Source organism: Lepidochelys kempii, chromosome 3 (assembly GCF_965140265.1).
Source record: "Lepidochelys kempii isolate rLepKem1 chromosome 3, rLepKem1.hap2, whole genome shotgun sequence".
NCBI lineage: Eukaryota > Metazoa > Chordata > Testudines > Cheloniidae > Lepidochelys > Lepidochelys kempii.
The window spans coordinates 60809639-60831543 of NC_133258.1; the positions used below are offsets into that span (position 1 = coordinate 60809639).

At 37.7% G+C, this 21905-nt stretch overlaps 1 protein-coding gene across 1 annotated transcript in view; it reads left to right on the plus strand.

Moving 5' to 3' along the window:
* Positions 1-21905, plus strand: part of MEI4 (meiotic double-stranded break formation protein 4) — a 132430-nt gene that overhangs the window by 62374 nt on the left and 48151 nt on the right. Inside the window, exon 4 of the mRNA XM_073336649.1 lies at positions 3994-4125. Coding sequence (XP_073192750.1) covers positions 3994-4125 — 132 coding nt within the window. The remainder of the gene's footprint in view (positions 1-3993; positions 4126-21905) is intronic.

Genomic DNA, 21905 nt, shown 5'->3' on the forward strand with positions numbered 1-21905 from the left:
GTTGTGTAAATAATACAGAAATTGACTTTTTACAGCCTAAATAAATGACACTGGAAATCATGGTGGTTTGGTATTCCTGACTCCAAAGGCAAGTTAGTTTGCTAACATGCTCAAGGTTATTCTCTAAAAGATGTAGAATTTGTAAAATATGTATCCAGCCTTAATGCATAAAAAGGAGAAATGAAGTCAGTAAAGATGACTTGCATTCGTATAATATGAAACATGCTTGTTTGTGGCATTGCCTAAACCTCTGTGTAACAATTTGCAACTTACTTAACCTTATCTAGATCTACAGGGACTATGCAGGCTGTCTAGAAGGCAGAATGATCCACATACAACAAGTGCTGCTCCAGTTATATATTATTAGTGGATACATCAGAAAATCTTTCAAACTTGTAGTTGTCTAAATTATTCCTGCAAAGAGCAACCATAACATAGTGAATGATGTCTTGTACAAATGCCACATATCATTGTGTCCTGGTTTAAGGCCATATAAGATCAACATGCCTGTGATCTCCAATTACAATTACATAGACTTTATTCAGAGTAGCAGCCATGTTAGTCTGTATTCACAAAAAGAAAAGGAGTACTTGTGGCACCTTAGAGACTAACAGATTTATTTGAGCATAAGCTTTATTGTTAATGCAAATTGAATCATTTGTCTTGCATGAAGTAGACATACACTAGCTTTCTGGTGTACTCGTACTCTATCTTAGCATGGAGGTACTCTTTTGCTGTTCAACTAGTGATAGTATTATTTATAGTTTGGGATGTGTGTGGGGTGTTTGTTTTAAAAAAACAAACAAAAAAAAAAAACCTTCCATGTGTATGCCCTGCTTTGGGACAGTTGAGAAAACAATGGATGGTTACTTCAGTAAATGTGTGTGTAAAGTAATATGGTGTGATGGGACATCCTGAAGGAGTCAAGATAGACTTGTCATAAAATGACATCTCCTATAACTCTGAAGACTGCTTGCAGTCAACTCCACACATGCTTTATAAAGCTTTAACATAATATTGTTGCGTGTTTTATATGATCTATCTCTTAATATTATGATAAAGTTCCAAGTAATTTTTAATTGTTTGGAGGTTTATTTACCTTTTCCTTACATACATTTCATGTTTATACTGTTTCCGTTTGGTATCTGTGAAAATGTAATCATATTAGAGGACCTTACAGTATATTTCCTACTGTCATGATGATGATGATGATACATTGCTTGGACTCTAGCGACCGTAGAAGTGACTTTACTGAATGAATCTGTGAAGGGTTTTGCATACAGTAGAACCTCAGAGTTACAAACACCTCAAATATGGAGGTTGTTCATGCCTCTGAAATGTTCATAACTCTGAACAAACTGTTACGGTTCTTTCAAAAGTTTACAACTGAACATTGAGTTAATACAGCTTTGAAACTTTACTATGCAAAAGAAAAATGCTGCTTTCCCTTTATTTTTTTTTTAGTAGTTTACATTTAACAAAGTACTGTGCATGCTGCTTTTTTTGTGTGTGTGTGTGTGGCGGGGTTGTTCCTTTGCAGTTGCCTGATTGTGTACTATCACTTCCAGATGAAGTGTGTGGTTGACTGGTCAGTTCATAACTATAGTGCTCATAACTCTGAGGTTCTATTGTACTATGACAACCAGGTTTTGTTGGATCTGGAAATACACAGATGAGAATTTGTTGCCTCCCTCCCCTGATTGTCCTCCCTCCATTCCTGTGTTGATCCTTTTAGGTAATCCCCTGCCTTAACCGCCTTTTTGTCCTATAATTGGTTGAATGTAATAAAATGAAAAATAAACAACCCCCCAAAATAATATGTAAACCAAACAAACAATTAGGTCACTCATATGCTGGCTGTGAACCATCGCTCTGTTTGTATGTGTATATTTCTTTCTACTTGCTATGTGCCTGTCATGTCTATTTAGGCTGCGAGTGCTTTTTCCTTAAGAAAGGGACTGTCATGTACTGTTTTGCACAATGGGACCCCAATCTTGGTTAGGTGCTCTAGATGCTATTGTTCCTTCACTGGTTTCTGTGCATCTGTTTGTTTTTTAAAAAAAAAAAACAGATTTTGCGGATGATACTAAACTGGGAGGAGTGGTAGATACGCTGGAGGGGAGGGATAGGATACAGAAGGACCTAGACAAATTGGAGGATTGGGCCAAAAGAAATCTGATGAGGTTCAATAAGGATAAGTGCAGGGTCCTGCACTTAGGACGGGAGAATCCAGTGCACCGCTACAGACTAGGGGCCGAATGGCTAGGCAGCAGTTCTGCGGAAAAGGACCTAGGGGTGACAGTGGATGAGAAGCTGGATATGAGTCAGCAGTGTGCCCTTGTTGCCAAGAAGGCCAATGGCATTTTGGGATGTATAAGTAGGGGCATAGCGAGCAGATCGAGGGATGTGATCGTTCCCCTCTATTCGACATTGGTGAGGCCTCATCTGGAGTACTGTGTCCAGTTTTGGGCCCCACACTACAAGAAGGATGTGGATAAATTGGAGAGAGTCCAGCGAAGGGCAACAAAAATGATTAGGGGTCTAGAACACATGACTTATGAGGAGAGGCTGAGGGAGCTGGGATTGTTTAGTCTGCAGAAGAGAAGAATGAGGGGGGATTTGATAGCTGCTTTCAACTACCTGAAAGGGGGTTCCAAAGAGGATGGCTCGAGACTGTTCTCAATGGTAGCAGATGACAGAACGAGGAGTAATGGTCTCAAGTTGCAGTGGGGGAGGTTTAGATTGGATATTAGGAAAAACTTTTTCACTATGAGGGTGGTGAAACACTGGAATGCGTTACCTAGGGAGGTGGTAGAATCTCCTTCCTTAGAGGTTTTTAAGGTCAGGCTTGACAAAGCCCTGGCTGGGATGGTTTAACTGGGAATTGGTCCTGCTTCAAGCAGGGGGTTGGACTAGATGACCTTCTGGGGTCCCTTCCAACCCTGATATTCTATGATTCTATGAAAATATGCTGGGGTGAACACAATTATAAATGTATGTTCCATTCTCTTCTACTTCCATAAATTTTCTCTTCTATTAAGTAGAGGTTCATTGTTTCCTTCATGACCATCCATTTCTGAAGGTTTTATAAGAAGTCATGTTCATATATTATGTTGTCTAGCATAAGGCAGTAAGATTAAGGTGATTTAAGTGTGCTTTTGATAGGCACAGAGGGCACATAGCCGTTCTGGGTTTAGTGAGGATATGTCCTGCACGGCTTTGTGTTTAAGGAACACGAGGTGAATTGGGAGGGCTGAGTTTTCTTCTTTGCTCTGCCACACTTTCTGGTAGGATCTTAAGCTCTGTGCCTCTTGTTTCCTCTTCTATAAAATCTTAAATACTAACTCATGGGGAAGTAAAGGCTAATTTTGTTAATGTTTGTAATGCTGTTTGAGAGCTTGAGATGGAAAGTGTGATTAGAAATGCAAATTACTATTTTCTGCCCACAGTGAACTAATGTGTATGACCTCTTCCTGTCCCCACTCAACATTTTTAGACTGATTTGTCAGCAACTTGTTCTGAGCGTTCTGCCATTGATAATTGTTGGTGATAGTGTGCTTTGCACTATATAAGGTACTGAAGACGTGACTGTGCTCCAAGGAGCTTACAGTTTCCTAATGGACAGCACACAAACCTGTTGAGACAGCCAGAAGTGAGATACTAAATGTGAGAAACTTGAGTGTATTGGTTGGGTGCTGGGGGCGGGGCTGAGCCTGGGCACACTAGCACCCAATCATTTCCAAAAAACACCAAGATCCTCACATTTAAAACCTGTGTGTGTATATGTGTGTGTTTTAATTGCTGTAGTTTTTAGCTGTCAGAAGTAAGGTGTGTTTTTTTTAATATCTTCATTTTTCCATGTCTTCCTTTTTACATATTTATTTTTTTAATTTAAAAGTCTCTGTGTATTTGTGTGTGTATATATAAGTAAAGAGTAAAGTAAAGGTTGGGACAGATGTTGAAAAGATAGAACTCACAGCTACTTATATTTAGTTTCAGGTGCAGTATCCCGTGTCCCAAACCCTTGTTTTGCTGGGAAGGTGCAACATATTAAGAAAGTCTATAATATCTCTGCTGTTATCTGAAGTAAATCAATTTGCTGATGAGTTGCAGCAAGCCCACCAGGTACTATTCTGTTGAAAATTTTATATTGTCATGAAGCAAACTAAACCATAATACTTATTTAAATGGTACAGCTTTTTAACACTAGAGCTCTGTTTCAATCTCTTAATTTAAAATAACAAAAAGATCCACAAAAGTTGTTGACTTTCAGATTTAAACGTATCTTCTATCAAGTTTTAGATACTTTTGAAAGTTAAATTTTTCATTCTACAAAAATAGCATGTGATTTCCTTTTAAGTGAAAGATCAGCAAACTGAAGAAATTTCCAAACAAGGACCAGGTCTCAAAATATCTTATATTCAAATACATGCACAATAGACCTCTGATCTGTTTGACATCTGTTTTGATCTGTAGAAACTGCACTGGTGGTGGCTGAGGTTGATCTTTTCCTAGTGATTCATGGAGTTTAGGCATTCATGTTTAGATTGATCAGGTATCTTTTATACGTTGAGTACACAATATTATGTGTTTACTGACCCTCATTAGAGCTGACTGGGTTGTTCTTGAGTCGCTTTCTTTCTGGGAGATCCCAAAGGGCAATTTGTTTATCTGAGGCTATTGTTCTTGTATGTTGTCCCACAGATGCCATCTTTTTACCCTTTCTGTTAAATATATGTATGGGGCTTATAGAGGGTTACTGAGGAAGAATGTCTTGAGAAGCCTTCAGAATGTTAACACTGAAATTTATATCTCTTTTTCTGTCCCTGCTGGTGCAGTGGTGCAGTTTTATAATTGGCTAACAGAAATTATAGACATGGACTGTGAGGAGAGGTACCTAGCTGTAGAGCAAGTAGCTAATACAAAACTGAGATGATGCTTACAGGATTTGAGAAGCAACCGAAAGATATGGTAAACATTGTATTAGCATCCCTCAATGTTGGGGTATGCAGACATGCAACCTGGGGAGTTTCTTGGATACCCAAGGAGCTATGTGCTTATCATGATGTGCTTACCATGATCTGGCAAAGACAGGGAAGCTACATTCTTTCCTTTCAGAGATTGCTTTTGCCTTGGTTATCTAGCTATAAAAATATTTATACCAGGCAAATTGCCCTTATCCCTTCCCTTGTTACCACTAGATTAGATTATTGCAATGAATGAGGTATGGAGAGCAGAATGGAATAGAGGTTGTGGCTTGGGCAGGGCTCATTTCATAGGAGATTAATTTAAGATTTCTTGTGCTGGCTGTATTTTGAAATAAAATGATTGTATACTTGGGATAAGCATATTTTTTCAAGTATGAAACAAGTGTTTAAAAAAATTACCTCCAGGGGAAAATATATATACCATTAGTATCTGCTGAACAGATGTGAGATCAGGGAAATCTAGTAGATCCCAAGGCATTATTGTAGTTGCATGCAGAAACACAGACGCTCCACTGTACTTCTAGTGACCCCTAAACTCCTCTTATACACTGCTCTGGAAAATTCTACAGACAAAACACACATAACAAGAACATCGTATCTGGAGAAAAAGGAAAGCCCAAGGTATTGAAAAGAATCTAAATGACTCATTAAAGTCAAGTAGAAAAATATTCTAATAGAGTTGATTCTGAAAATTGATCACAAAAATTGCCTCAAATGTGCACAATTAGCAAGCAGTGTTTCAATAAAATGTCCCTATGATCACTTATAAACATAAGTATATATTTTTTCCTACATGTAATAAGTATTTTGGGAAATTATGCTTAAGAAAAGTATCATAGTTCAGAAAAGGATTAAAATAGTTAATATAAATCCTGTATACTATTCTGCTCAAAGTAAAAATATAAAATGCATAGAATTCATGTTAAAGATCTTCCTCCATCAACATTTAAATTACAGTGTGCAGAAAGACGATACTCTGTACCAAATGTCACTAACTGACAAATGGCCAGATCCTGCTTCATTTATCAAAACTATCATTGACTTCAGAGGACATTTTGCTTGATTGCAGGATCAGGCTCCAATAGGCATTTCAGATATCCTGTTTAAACAGAACGAAATTGAGGATCTGAATCTTAATTATGATCCGTTCAGGTTTATAGTGTGTGACAGGTTTTGACATAAGAATTCCAAAATACCTAAAAAGAATGGAGCTGTGTCAGTTGAGCCTAGACCTATGTCTCTGTCTTTTTCAAAGCTGTATGTTGAACTTGAATTTTACAGACTTAAAAAATAGATTCTGTATAGGAGAATCAAATCAAATGAAACAAGAAAGAAGTAATTGTTACCAGAAATTATTATACTGATATTTTAGAAACCCCCTGAATAGTTAAATCCTGTGGTCTTACAGGCCACAAATGAAAGAGAAATGTATGAATAATGAAGGTTTGCCTAACATTTTATAACACCTCTCCATATTTTAATATAGAAAATAAAAGCAGCTAAGATACTTATATAGCAATAAACCACTTTTAAAAATTTTACAAAAGGCTTGGGTGTCAGTGCACAAGGAAAATTGAGGCAAGGTCTGCTTGCAGGGCGACCCTGAGGCCACAAGAGAGCTTACTGGAGATGACCATCCTATGACAATCCCCTTTAAGAAGGCCTTGAAACTGACCCTAACCATCAAAGATCCTAGTTCTCATTGTTCTAGGAGTCAGGCAGGTTGTCTCCCTTTCCCTTAGATGTCTGACTGGGGAAGGAGCAGCGTAACCAAGTTCATAAGGCCTTTATGACTGAGCCTAGTGTCACAGCAACCAAACTTACAGTCAGAAAACAGTTTCTAAGGCCCAGGGCAGGCTAGCGTCCTGGGTCCTGCAACCCATAACAGCCAGCATGGCTTCTGTTCCCTTCTCTTTCTTGCTCAGCTTCCTTTTCCTGTTTAGATGCAACCCCAACCTCAGGGCAAAGCAGGGTTTTTCTTGACTGTGCCCAGACTGTTTTGGCTGGAGGTTTCAGACTGTACCTTTAAAGGGATAGTGCACCCCACTACATACTCTCCCATCACCCATAGGAGGAGAAGGGTTCTTATCTGAAATTCTGCCCCTCTTCAATCAAAACTTGATACCGGTGACAAGTGCCATAAATGTTGCAGACTGGGGATCTAGTTTTACTGCTAATACCTTTCTGCAATTCCAGGTTAGATTGCAAGATGCATACAAAATGTGGCATGCCAGACAAATAGGGAAGTGATAAATGGACCATACAACCGCGCAGTTTGCCCTGACCCTCTCATGGAATCTAGTAAGGAAAGAGGAATTTAAAGTATTCTTAGGCAGCTGAGAAGTAACATTGCTTTGGCTATACTTAGGTATAGTGCAAAATTGAAGATGACACATAATCAGAAAACTCAGGTGCTTTTTGCGAATAGAAGAAGCCCAGATATCGATTTCATGAAGAGAGAAGGCTTCTCTTTATTACTGTTGACTAAAGAATTATTAGCTGGAAGAGTTCAATGTTGGTGAGTCATCTCGTTCACTAGAGAATAAGTGATGGAGGGGCAGGAAAGCCATCATTGTAAAAATCAGAATGTACTGTATCGTAACAGACAAATGGGTTTGTGTTATTGGAAGCCTTTGTGCTTATATTTTATGTATGATTTGAAAAAGACACACCATACTATGATAATAAATTACTCTAAATAAGTTTAATTCTTGCAACAGGGAAAAGGAATGAGATTAACATCTAGCTAGATGCTACTTTCTGGCTTTTTCATACTGTGTGTTAATTACTTCGTTTTTTTCCCTCTGACTACTGCTTGCTTCATCTCAGTAATTCCTCTGTGTGATGGATAGTTGAATGAAAACAAGACAGAATTCTCTCTCCTGTACATTGATCTGTACATAGTCTGGTTTGGTGGATGTACAATATATGCTATCAGTCTCTTGTTGTTTACTATGTCTGTTAAGGCTATCTATAATACTCCTTTTAACCTGCTTTGTTCACTGGGCATTCCTGCTTGTTTACAAAAAGAAATGTACTAGAGAAAAATAAGCACTGCTTCCTTCACACTTTGATTAGATTTTGAAACCCTTACTTGCATTGAGTAGCATTCAAGGAGTCAGTGTAAGTAAGGGTATTATAAAGGGAAATATTGTGCATTTGTGGTCATTAAAATATTTTAAGTTACGACTGATATATTTTTTAAAAACATAGCTATCTCTAGATTTGTTTAATATTACACTTGGAATTAACAAAATTGAAAAAAATCTGAGATTTGATTATTTTAATGATATTTTTAAAAGATTGTTAATCTTTTGTTTGTTTAAGACAGCCCTCATTGAAATATTTTTTAGAAACCAGTATCAATACACAGTCGCTACCTCAAAGACATTGTCATTGAAATGTAGATATGAAACATGATAGCAAATCGTATGGAGGTAGTGGGGGGAGGAAAGACCAGGAATGCATCACACAGCTTTATTAGAAGGGTATTTCTTAGGTTTTTATAGCCAAACCAATCTGTGTGGTTACAAATACTTACACAATAGATTTACAATACGCGTTTATACTTTTATAAACGCGCTATTTGTTACTTTTTTGATTCTTTAAAATTTATTTCATTAATATAGTGAACAAACTATTTAACTGTTCCCACTTCTATGGGAAAAGGTTGCTGGTATTAATGCATACGTCATAAAATCTGTATCTCTACCATTAATTATGGTTGTTTAGCATAGCTAATTATTAAATTGCCCGCAATTAACAATTTTGTTAAGTATATTAAAATACAAAATATAGAACTAATGAAAGATTGCCAACCAGATCTTAATTTCATTTTTCATTTTAAAAGTGTTGTTGCTTTTACAGTACAGGATTTCTTATTCATTCTCTCTCTAAATGTTTGGAAAAATGCTGCACATAATAAACAGTACCTGTACCTGCCAAGTGTCCCACATTGGGGACACAATTCCTACTAAAAATGCTGCTGAAGAGAGAACTTTTAAACATACTGCATTATATTTATTCACCTGTAGAGTTTATGAATAACTCTCACTACCTAGACACCTCAACAGGGTGTTATGAGGAGTAGCTGATGATTGTGCAATGCTTGGAAAAATGTGAATTGTTGTATAACTAAGGCTTGATATTAAACATAAACTGGTACAAAACCTGATAACTAAGCACTGTAAAGTATCATCATCATAGCACAGGGCTGAGTGGACTCTTAAATACACAAGATGACACTTGTACTCATTTTATTTACAACCACATTATGTGCTTAAATTACTCTTCTGAAAATATTGCCACTTACATGCTCAAATATGCACTGAGAAGGTCACTGTTGAGTTGAAATGCAATTACAGTAGAACCTCAGAATCACAAACACCTTGGAAATGGAGGTTGTTCATAACTCTGAAATGTTCGTATCTCTGAACAAAATGTTATGGTTCTTTCAAAGTTTACAACTGAACACTGACTTAGTACAGCTTTGAAACTTTACTATGAAGAAGAAAAATGCTGTTTTCCCTTTATATTTTTTAGTAGTTTACATTTACAACAGTACTGTACTATATTTGCTGTTTTTTCTCTCTGCTGCTGCCTGATTATGTACTTCTGGTTCCAAATGAGTTGTGTGGTTGACTGGTCAGTTCATAACTTTGGTGTTCGTAACTCTGAGGTTCTACTGTAGTTCAAAAATAAATAAATAAAATCGAGTTAAACTAATTCCAGGGAGTACCTGTACATCTGTCATAAATATAAAGGGAAGGGTAAACCCCTTTGAAATCCCTCCTGGCCAGGGGAAAGCTCCTCTCACCTGTAAAGGGTTAAGAAGCTAAAGGTAACCTCGCTGGCACCTGACCAAAATGACCAATGAGGAGACAAGATACTTTCAAAAGCTGGGAGGAGGGAGAGAAACAAAAGGGTCTGTGTGTCTGTCTATATACTGGTTTTCTGCCGGGGATAGACCAGGAATGGAGTCTTAGAACTTTTAGTAAGTAATCTAGCTAGGTATGTGTTAGATTATGATTTCTTTAAATGGCTGAGAAAAGAATTGTGCTGAATAGAATAACTATTTCTGTCTGTGTATCTTTTTTGTAACTTAAGGTTTTGCCTAGAGGGGTTCTCTATGTTTTTGAATCTAATTACCCTGCAAGATATCTACCATCCTGATTTTACAGGGGGGATTTCTTTATTTCTATTTACTTCTATTTTTATTAAAAGTCTTCTTGTAAGAAAACTGAATGCTTTTTCATTGTTCTCAGATCCAAGGATTTGGGTCTGTGGTCACCTATGCAAATTGGTGAGGCTTTTTATCCAACATTTCCCAGGAAAAGGGGGGTGCAAGTGTTGGGAGGATTGTTCATTGTTCTTAAGATCCAAGGGTCTGGGTCTGTAGTCACCTAGGCAAATTGGTGAGGCTTTTTACCAAACCTTGTCCGGGAAGTGGGGTGCAAGGTTTTGGGAAGTATTTTGGGGGGAAAGACGCGTCCAAACAGCTCTTCCCCAGTAACCAGTATTAGTTTGGTGGTGGTAGCGGCCAATCCAAGGACGACGGGTGGAATATTTTGTACCTTGGGGAAGTTTTGACCTAAGCTGGTAAAGAGAAGCTTAGGAGGTTTTTCATGCAGGTCCCCACATCTGTACCCTAGAGTTCAGAGTGGGGGAGGAACCTTGACAACATCTGAATCCATATCAGGTGTTCCAATCACATATTTACAATAGGGTTTGTCTCCCTGATACAGTATAAAGAAAAGGAGTACTTGTGGCACCTTAGAGACTAACCAGTTTATTTCAGCATAAGCTTTCGTGAGCTACAGCTCACTTCATTGGATGCATACTTGTGGATAATACAGAAGATGTTTTTATACACATAGACCATGAAAAAATGGGTGTTTATCACTGAAAAAGGTTTTCTCTCCCCCCACCCCACTCTCCTGCTAGTAATTACCTTTTGTAGTGATAAACACCCATTTTTTCATTGTCTGTGTGTATAAAAACATCTTCTGTATTATCCACAAGTATGCATCCAATGAAGTGAGCTGTAGCTCACGAAAGCTTATGCTGAAATAAATTGGTTAGTCTCTAAGGTGCCACAAGTACTCCTCTTCTTTTTGCGAATACAGACTAACATGGCTGTTACTCTGAAAGCTGGTACAGTATAGAAAATCCAGACAAACAGGAGAATTGGACTACATACAGAGCACTGTCAAAGGCACAAATTAGAGACAAATATTATTATCCTTTATTTTTCTCCAATTTGTGTAATTTCTTTCATATATAGTAACCTTAGGTGCTACTCTATAAAATAGTATGTAAATGATATTTAGGCAGCCATTTTTTTTTCTTTCAAAGTTAAGTATGTCCCTGGTACATGCTTAAAGAGCAATGTTTGAAAATTTAACTTACATGTTTTGTAGTTGTTGGCATCTGCTACCCCTTGAACTGAGTTGGTCGAAAATCCTATTGTATCTCTAGGATTCTTGTTTTGAAACAAGATTTGTTTGGCTCAGTACCTTCTTTAAAATTTAATTCCTTTAATGAAAGTTACTTTTAGTTGGTAAAACTAAAAACTTTATCTGGGTTTTCAGAGTAGGTATATAGCTCAAGTTCCAATTGTAAAGAACCCTTTTTGATTACCAGTTCCCTTATTTATTTACAATTTTGAATTACATATGTTTCCAGTAATTTATCTCAAAGTAACACTAGGAGGTTAATTGCAGAACATTAAAGCTATTTTAGATTTCCTAAAGTGATTTCCAAGATTAACTGGAAATAAGCCCATAGTAAATCTATATAAATCGTTAAGATCTGAGCAGAGGGAGAACTTAAGCTCATACTGTTTTATAATAAGAAGGCTTTTGTCCTTATTTCAGCCTTCACAATTAACCCTCCAAGTCATATCAGGCCAAAAAAATTATTCCTATTTCCCCCCTCCCCCCGCCCCCCAGTATAGATACCATTGTATATGTCAGTGAAAAAAAGTTACATTTAACTTTCAGTGGAAGTAAAATGCCGCAAACTTCTTCAAGAATACTTGATTTAAAGTTTAAAGAAAAGGAACAGGATCTTAGCTGCTGTACTGGTTTTTGAAGACTGTATATGGAAATTAAATAAATATCATTCTTTTATTTTCTAGAATATTTTGTCACATTAGGTCATCATTTGATGTCTGTGTAGTGTACTTACTATATAAGTAGCAAGTCTCATCACTTTTTTTCCTAAGCTCATCTATTTTCCATGCAGATAATGTTAGGGAATATGCAAAACTGTGTGAGGTGGCTTAATGACATGGAGTGTTGTCTATCGTTCATTAAAACTCATTTTAGTTTATGGCTAGACTAGACTTGATGTATAGACTCCACTGATATAAGTGAGTGTTTTCAATTTACCAAAAATAGTGACATGTAGTTTCCATATTTTTATTTCTTCACTTTTATGGTCACTCTTCACCCATTTGATATTTTAAAAAAAAAAACCTGTACGTACAGGAAATACAGCACTTTCCATCATTAATAGGAACCTTGCACATGATTTTCCATATATTCAACTTCTATCAATATATTTCTAAGGAGGAACAAAAAGAGAACCTAGTTGTTCAGTGTTATAATGTCAACTTACCAAACTAAAGTCTTTTTATTGTTTTGTAGTATTGTTCTGTGCATACCTAGGAGTTGTACTTGGATGACAGTTGCTGCTTTGTGTATATCAGTCATTAGTAGAGATATTGTGTGAACTTCTGCTCTAAGGGTCTAATCCAAAGCCGATTGAATTCAATGGAAAGGCACCATTAGTATCAGCTAAGGCCCTTATTGGAGTTATACCTTATACTGATTTCAGTAGAGTTTCAGGAATGTAACTGTGAGTGGAATTGATTTGATTTATCTCTGAAGTTAACAGAGTACAACAATCCACAAGTGGAAATTTTTAATACTTTGAAATGGTTTTATTAATATTGTTAACTTTATATGGAGCCTTGGATATTAGCTTGGTGAAACCCAAGGCTTTTTTGTGGTGGGTTTTTTTTTTGTTTTTTGGCGGGGGGGGGGCAGCAGGGCTTTGCATTGTGCTGAACATTGACATAAGGCTAAGTAAGAATGTTTTTATACTGCCATGGTAATGGAGAAGGGCATAGCAAAAATGTAAGAATTTTTCACATGTAAGTTGGAAAAGGATTGGCAGGCCTGTAAATCGGGTTTTGTGAAACACGGGAGACTCAAACTCCCTTCTCCTTCAAGCAGTTGTGCAGTTCAGCTGTGGAATAGATTGGTGGAGGGGAACACCATAGCTGGGTAATCTTGCTTCTGAATGTCAATTCTGCTGCAGAGCAAGCATCTCTCAGTTTTCTGGATTTCTGTGATTTGGAGTCCTGTGAATAGTGTGTTCTGAAGCAGCTTCTCTGTGTTAATTCAGCCTATACTCAGTTCTCTGTAAGACTTGTCTGTCATATAATTACTGATTTCTGTAACTCTGTACGTGTAATATAATATACATACAATAGTATTATATTTTAAACATGTGATAACATATATCACTGAAAAACTGGCAGAAACGTTAGCTGGCAGCTAGTTGGAGTGTTGATTGTAATGTGGTGTTTACAGTGGTGAAGGCTGTCAATATAAGATACTTTATAAATATCAATTCATAACAGCTGAGTACAATTAAACAGTATTTTAAATTATACTGTGATTTTTGGCTGATCACAGAATTCACCATATTGAAATTCTTCTTTTTTGCTATTTATAGCATACTGTTCATCTTAACTTTAAATATTATGTTCGATCAGAACCGTGTCATTCTAAATATACATGAGTGACACAATAAAGAAAATAAATCTTTATGTTCAGTATGCTCTGTTTGAAATATATAGTGTACAACAAAATTTCAGATCGTCTTAATGTGATTGCATACAGTTTTAAACCTATATTTGAAAGACAAAATAAATAAGGTATCTAATTTATTGATGCTTTCCATTGTTTATAATGATTATTTTCTTCCCAGCTTAATAGCAGCTCACAATGTCTGACTTTCTAGCCCTAAAATGTATTTATTTTATTTCTTTCAATTTAGGTAATAGTAAAAAAAAAATCCTTTACGAAAGCTCTAGGGTGCCCTGACAGTGACTTAAATATTACAGCTGCGTAAGACACCAAGCAACGTTCTTTTTAAAATGTGAACAGGAACAAATTAATTCTGCCAGCCAGCGAATCAGACACAACAAAGCTTTGTTTGTACTCTTGCTTCATCTCCAGGAATATACCATTACCCTTCTTTAAAAACTCTTTCAAATTACACACCATTTGTTCTTTTGTGGCAAGAATGTGACTTAGCATTCCGCCTATGCATCACTTACACATTAAAATCTTAAGTTTAACGCATGGACTTATTGCTTTGGCAGATGTGGTTCAGTTGAAATGTTAGAAAATGCGGTTTAAAAGGGTGAAAAAAAATCAATTAAAACAAGTAAAGGTTATGAAGCAGCTTACAAAGCAGCTAAAACTTTATAGAGGAACTTGAGTCAATAAAATTAACACAAGCATGGGGGGGGATTATTATTAAAAGAGCCTTTAGTTTAGAAAAGTTAGCTACTGATAACAGAAATGTTAGTATAATGAGTTCATGAATGTGTGTTCTCGCATATTTTAGGATATTCACAAAGACACACAGTATAACCAAAATATGTTAGTTTGCATTTCTGCCATGTTTTATATGCATTCTATATGCTGCTAAGCTTGTACTAACTCAGAGGTTACATAGTTGGGGCCCTGATTCAAAGCCTGCCATTAATGGAGGGACTCCCACTTATTTCAGTGGGGATTGGATAGAGCCTTTGATCCAATGGTTTGATATGTTTTTGTGAGGGAGCTACATGTAAAATAATAGGTTGATAAGTATTTAAAATGATAGACTCAGGGTTTAGTTACAGAAATATAAATCAGTTACCTTTTATTAATTTGAGTGTTCACCATATTCACTTTTGAGTTTTCTTCCCCTTAGTTACACTGTGGCTAAGAAGCATGAGTGTGCTGTGACACTTGTGGAGAACTGGGAACGTATCATTTATTTTTATGAAAAGTTATGTGACTCAGTTTTCCCTCAGATTGAATTGTTAAAAGAAAAGGAGTACTTGTGGCACCTCAGACTAACAAATTTATTTGACCATAAGCATTCGTGAGCTACAGCTCACTTCATCAGATGCATGCAGTGGAAAATACAATGGGGAGATTTTATATACACAGAGAACATGAAACAATGCATGTTACCATACACACTGTAAGGTGAGTGATCAGGTAAGGTGAGCTATTACCAGCGGGGGGGGGGGAATAACCTTTTATAGTGATAATCAAAGTGGGCCATTTCCAGCAGTTGACAAGAACATGTGAGGAACAGTAGCAGAGGAAAATAAATATGGGGAAATAGTTTTATTTTGTGTAATGACACATCCATACATATATGTCATCTGGGTTTTTAGATGGGGTAAGATCCAAGTTACCCGGGAAAGAATTTTCTGTAGTATCTGGCTGATGAATCTTGCCCATATGCTCAGGGTTTAGCTGATCGCCATATTTGGGGTCGGGAAGGAATTTTCCTCCAGGGCAGATTGGAAGGCCCTGGAGGTTTTTCGCCTTCCTCTGTAGCATGGGGCATGGGTCACTTGCTGGAGGATTCTCTGCTCCTTGAGGTCTTCAAACTACAATTTGAGGACTTCAATAGCACAGATATAGGTGTGAGGTCTTTTTTAGGAGTGGTGGGTGAAGTTCTGTGGCCTGCATTGTGCAGGAGGTCAGACTAGATGATCATAATGGTCCCTTCTGACCTAAATATCTATGAATCTATGAATCTATGAATCCACTCCCAGTCTTTATTCAAGCCTAATTTAATGGTGTCCAGTTTGCAAATTAATTCCAATTCAGCAGTTTCTCGTTGGAGTCTGTTTTTGAAGTTTTTTTGTTGAATTGCCACTTTGAGGTCTGTAATCGAGTGATCAGAGAGATTGAAGTGTTCTCCAACTGGTTTTTGAATGTTTTATAATTCTTGATGTCTGATTTGTGTCCATTTATTCTTTTACGTAGAGACTGTCCGGTTTAGCCAATATACATGGCAGAGGGGCATTGCTGGCACATGATGGCATATATCACATTGGTAGATGTGCAGGTGAACGAGCCTCTGTTACCTGCTAGCTGTAAAGAAGTTAATTTCTTTCTTGAAACAGGACAAGCAATGCAGTGACTGTGGAGAGGTTATGTGAGCATGAATGAGGTATCAGGAACTGTGAACCTGGGAAGTAAGCTATAGAATCATAGGATATTCAAAGACCATTCCCAGCAGTTAACAAGAAGCTGTGAGTATTAACAGAGGGAAAATTTATTTTTTGTAGTGACTCAGCCACTCCCAGTCTTTATTCAGGCCTAATTTGATGGTGTCCAGTTCTGCAGTTTCTCATTGGAGTCTGGTTTGGAAGTTTTTTTGGTGAAGAATGGCGACTTTTAAGTCTGTTATTGAGTGTCCAGGGAGATTGAAGTGTTCTCCGACTGGTTTTTGAATGTTACAATTCTTGATGTCTTATTTGTGTCCATTTATTCTTTTGCTTAGAGACTGTCCGGTTTGGCCAATGTACATGGCAGAGGGGCATTGCTGGCACATGATGGCATATATCCCATTGTTGTGCAGGTGAACAAGCCCTTGATGTTGTGGCTGATGTGGTTGGGTCCTATGATGAAGTCCCTTGAATAGATATGTGGACAGAGTTAGCAATAGGGTTTGTTGCAAGGGTTGGTTCCTGGGTTAGTGTTTATGTTGTGTGGTGTGTGGTTGCTGGTGAGTATTTGGTTCAGGTTGGAGGGCTGTCTGTAAGGGAGGACTGGCCTGTCTCTCAAGGTCTGTGAAAGTGAGAGATCGTCTTTCAGGATAGGTTATAGATCTTCGATGATGCGCTGGAGAGGTTTTACTTGGGGGGCCTTATGTGACTGCAAGTGGCATTCTGTTATTATCTTTGTTGGACCTGTCCTGTAGTAGGTGATTTCTTGGTACCCTTCTGGCTCTGTCAATCTGTTTCTTCACTTGACCAGTTGGGTATTGTAGTATTCAGTCTACTGCCTGATAGAGATCCTGTAGGTGTTTGTCTGTGTCTGAGGGATTGGAGTAAATGTGGTTGTAGCTGAGGGCTTGGCTGTAGACAATGGGTCGTGTGATGTGGTCTGGATGAAAGCTGGAGGCATGTAGGTAAGTATAGCGGACAGTAGGTTTCCAGTATAGGGTGGTGTTTATGTGACCATTGCTTATTTGTACTGTAGTGTCCAGGAAGTGGATCTCTTGTGTGGACTGGTCCAGGCTGAGATTGATGGTGGGGTGGAAATTGATGAAATCCAGGTGAAATTCCTCAAGGGCCTCCTTCCCATGGGTCCAGATGATGAAGATGTCATCAATGTACCGCAAGTAGAGTAGGGGCACTAGGGGACAAGAGCCGAGGAAGCGTTGTTCTAAGTCAGCCATAGAAATGTTGGCATATTGTGGGGCCATGCGGGTACTCATAGCAGTGCTGCAGACTTAAAGGTATAAATCGTCCCCAAATGTGAAATAGTTACGGGTGAGGACAAAGTCACAAAGCTCAGCCACCAGGTTTGCCGTGACATTATTGGTGATACTATTCCTGATGGCTTGTAGTCTATCTTTTTGTGGAATGTTAGTGTAGAGAGCTTCTACATCCATAGTAGCTAGGATGGTGTTTTCTGGAAGATCACCAATGGATTGTAGTTTCCTGAGGAAGTCGGCGGTGTCTCAAAGATAGCTGGGAGTGCTGGTAGCATAGGGCCTGAGGAGAGAGTCCACGTAGCCAAACAGTCCTGCTGTCAGGGTGCCAATGCCTGAGATGATGGGGCATCCAGGATTCCCAGGTTTATGGATCTTGGGTAGCAGATAGAATACCCCTTGTTCCTGTGCTTCTTCAGGTCTACACAAACACACCCCTAGAGCCCTGACCAGTGGTATTCTATCTGCTACCCAAGATCCATCCTGGGAATCCTGGATGCCCCATTTGTCTCAAAATGAATTAAGTTTTTTGCACCCATAACTCCTTTGGGGAGGTGGTTCCAGAACCTCACCCTTCTGATGTTTAGAAACCTTCTTCTGATTTCCAGACTGAATTTGTACATAACCAGTTTATATCCATTTGTTGTTGTGCCAACCATTGTTCTTTAGCTTAAATAGCTCTTGGTTCTCTGTGGGGTTTATCTTTACCCCAATATATTTATAGAGAACAATCATATCCCCTCTCAGCCTTCATTTTGCTAGACTAAACAAGCCAAGTTCTCCCAGTCTTCTCTCATAAGACAGACCCTCCATTCCCCTGATCATTCTTGTATTTCTTCTCTGCACCTGTTCCAGTTTTAATTAAACTTTCTTGAACATGGGTGCCCAGAATTGTACATGGTATTCCAAATAAGATCTTACCAGTGCATTGTGCAATGGCATTAATGCTTCTCTATCGCTACTGGAAGTGCCCTGCCTGATACACTCTGTATCGCATTTGCCTTTTTTTCCACGGCTGTATCACATTACCATAGTAATCCTGTTATCAACCCACAGTGCAGGTCTCCCTGCTCCTCCGTTGCTGATAAGCCCCCAGTTTATAACAGAAATTCTTATTATTAGTCCATAAGTTCATGATCTTGCTCCTTGCACTATTGAGTTTCCTCCCATTTCTGTCACTCCACTCTTTAAGGTCATCCAGATCTTCCTGCAGAATGTTTTGATCCTCCTCTGAATTCACAGTGCCTCTCAGCTTTGTATCATCAGCTAATGGCATTAGCACCCTCCTACTTTTTGTGCTAACTTAATTAATAAAAATATTGAATAAGATTGGTTCCAAGACCAATCCTTGTGGAACTCTGCTAGTAACTTCCCTCCCATATGATGATTCACCTTTCAGCACAAATGGTTGCCTTCTCCCATTTGCCCAATTCCTTATCCACTATACAGTTCTAGTACTCATCCCCATCATCTCTAATTTAACTAATAATATCCCATGTAGTACCATGCCAAATGTTTTACTGAAGCGCAGCTATATTAGATCTACTACACTTCCTTTATCTAAAAAATCAGTTATTTTCTCAAAGATGGAAATCTGATTAGTCTAGCATAGTCTACTTTTGGTAAACCCATATTGCATTACAACGAGGGCTGTCAAGTGATTAAAAAAAATTAATCGTGATTCATTGTGCGATTAAAAAAAAATTAATATTGTGATTAATCGCACTGTTAAACAATAATATAATACAATTTAAATATGTTTGAATGTTTTGTACATTTTCAAATATATTGATTTGAATTACAATACAGAGATAAAGTGTACAGTGCTCACTATATTTTTGATTACAAATATTTGCACTGTAAAAAACAAAAGAAATAGTATTTTTCAGTTCACCTAATACAAGTACTGTAGTGCAATTTCTTTATTATAAAAGTTAAACTTACAAACGTAGAATTATGTACAAAAAAAACCTGCGTTCAAAAATAAAACAAGGTAATTTTTTTAGAACCTGCAAGTCTACTCAATCCTACTTCTTGTTCCGCCAATCGCTTAGACAAACATGTTTGTTTACATTTGCAGGAGATAATGCTGCCTGCTTCTTGTTTACAATGTCACCTGAAAATGAGAACAGGCATTCACATGGCACTGCTGAAGTCAGCATTGCAAGATATTTATGTGCCAGATGCACTAAAGATTCATATATCCCTCCATGCTTCAACCACCGTTCCAGGGAACATGCATCCATGCTGATGATGGGTTCTGCTTGATAACAGTCCAAAGAAGTGTGGACTGATGCATGTTCATTTTCATTATGTAAGTCAGATGCCACCAGCAGAAGGCTGATTTTCTTTTTTGGTGGTTCGGGTTCTGTAGTTTCCGCATCAGTGTGTTACTCTTTTAAGACTTCTGAAAGCATGCTCCACACCTCGTCCCTCTCATATTTTGGAAGGCACTTTAGAGTCTTAAACCTGGGGTTGAGTGCTGTAGCTGTGTTTAGAAATCTCACATTTGTACCTTCTTTGCATTTTGTGAAATCTGCAGTGAAAGTGTTCTTAAAATGAACAACATGTGCTGGGTCATCACCTGAGGCTGCTACAACATGAAATATATGGCAGAATGTGGGTAAAACAGAGGAGGAGGCATATAATTCTCCCCCAAGGAATTCAGTCACAAATTTAATTAATGAATTTTTTTAACAAGCGTCGTCAGCATGGAAGCATGTCCTCTGGAATGGTGGTGGAGCATGAAGGGGAATACAAATATTTAGCATAGCTGGCATGTAAATATCTTGCAATGCCAGCTACAAAAGTGCCAGGCAAATGCCTGTTCTCACTTTCTGGTGTCTCTGTAAACAAGAATAGGGCAGTATTATCTCCTGTATATGTAAACAAACTTGTTTGTCTTAGTGACTGATTAAACAAGATGTAGGACTGAGTGGACTTTTAGGCTATAAAGTTTTATATTGTTTTGTTTTTGGGTGCAGTTATGTAACAAAACAAAATGTACATTTGTAAGTTTCACTTTCACAGCAAAGAGATTGCACTGAGGTGAATTGAAAAATACTTCTTTCGTTTATCATTTTTACAGTGCAAATATTTCTAATAAAAATAATATACACTTTGATTTCAATTATAACACTGAATTCAATATACATGAAAATGTAGAAAAACATCCAAAATATTTAATACATTTCAGCTGGTATTCTATTGTTTAACAGTGCGATTAAAATTGCAATTAATTACAATTTTTTAATCATGATTAATTTTTTTAGTTAATCACATGAGTTAACTGCGATTGACAGCCCTAATTACAACCCCTTTACCATTTACCTCGATGAATTAAATTATTTCCTTCACAATTTGTTCTAAAATCTTCCATGCTACTGAAGTCAGACTAAGAGCTCTTTAATTGCACAGATTGCTTTTTCCCCCTTACTTAAATATAGATATGACAGTAGCTATTCTCCAGTCGCTGTATTATCCCCAAATAGATAAATTTATTAAAAATCCTTTCTATAAGACTAGCAATCTCATATGCCTGTTCTTTCAGTATTCTGGGATGGAAATTATCCGATCCTGTTGATCAGAGTGCATTAAACTGTTTGTTTTTCTGAGATGGAAGATGATGTGGTAATTTCCATTTCTAGACACTCATTTTTGTCAGCCGTACTGCCTTCATGCATGTTTCATGTTATCATTCATATTGAAAACCGAGGCAAAACATTCATTTAGCTATGGGCCACACCTAGATTATCTTTAATTTCTTTCCCACCCACACTTCATAGAGGGCCAATAACATCCTTCCTTATCCTATTCATATAACCAAAAAGCCCTCGTATTATTTATTTTAACTTCCTTGGCAAGAGGTAATTTAGCTTAGCTTTTAACAATTTTGACTTTACTCCTACAATTTCTAACCTACACAGTGTAGCTTTCTTTGCTGATCAGCCCCCTTTTCCATTCCCTCTGGGCTCTTTGCTTATTCCAGATAACCTTTCTGAGGTGGTTATTCATCCGGCTGGAGCCTTTCCCTACAATTTTCCTCCCCTTTCTTGGAATGCAGATTTCAGATAGTTTGTGTTTGCTAGTCACTAACTTTTAAATATAGCCAAACTAGGTCAACGCTACCTCTTTGCTAAAGGATATCAGCAAGCACTGAATCAAGCCACATACCTGGAATAAATCACTCCCAAAAAATCCCCTGCACCTTCAGAACAGAACACAAAATATCAGGGTTGGAAGGGACCTCAGGAAATCATCTAGTCTCATCCCCTGGACCAATCCCCAATTTTTGCCGCAGATCCCTAAATGGTCCCCTCAAGGATTGAACTCACAACCCTGGGTTTAGCGGGCCAATGCTCAAACCACTGAACTATCCCTACTCCCATC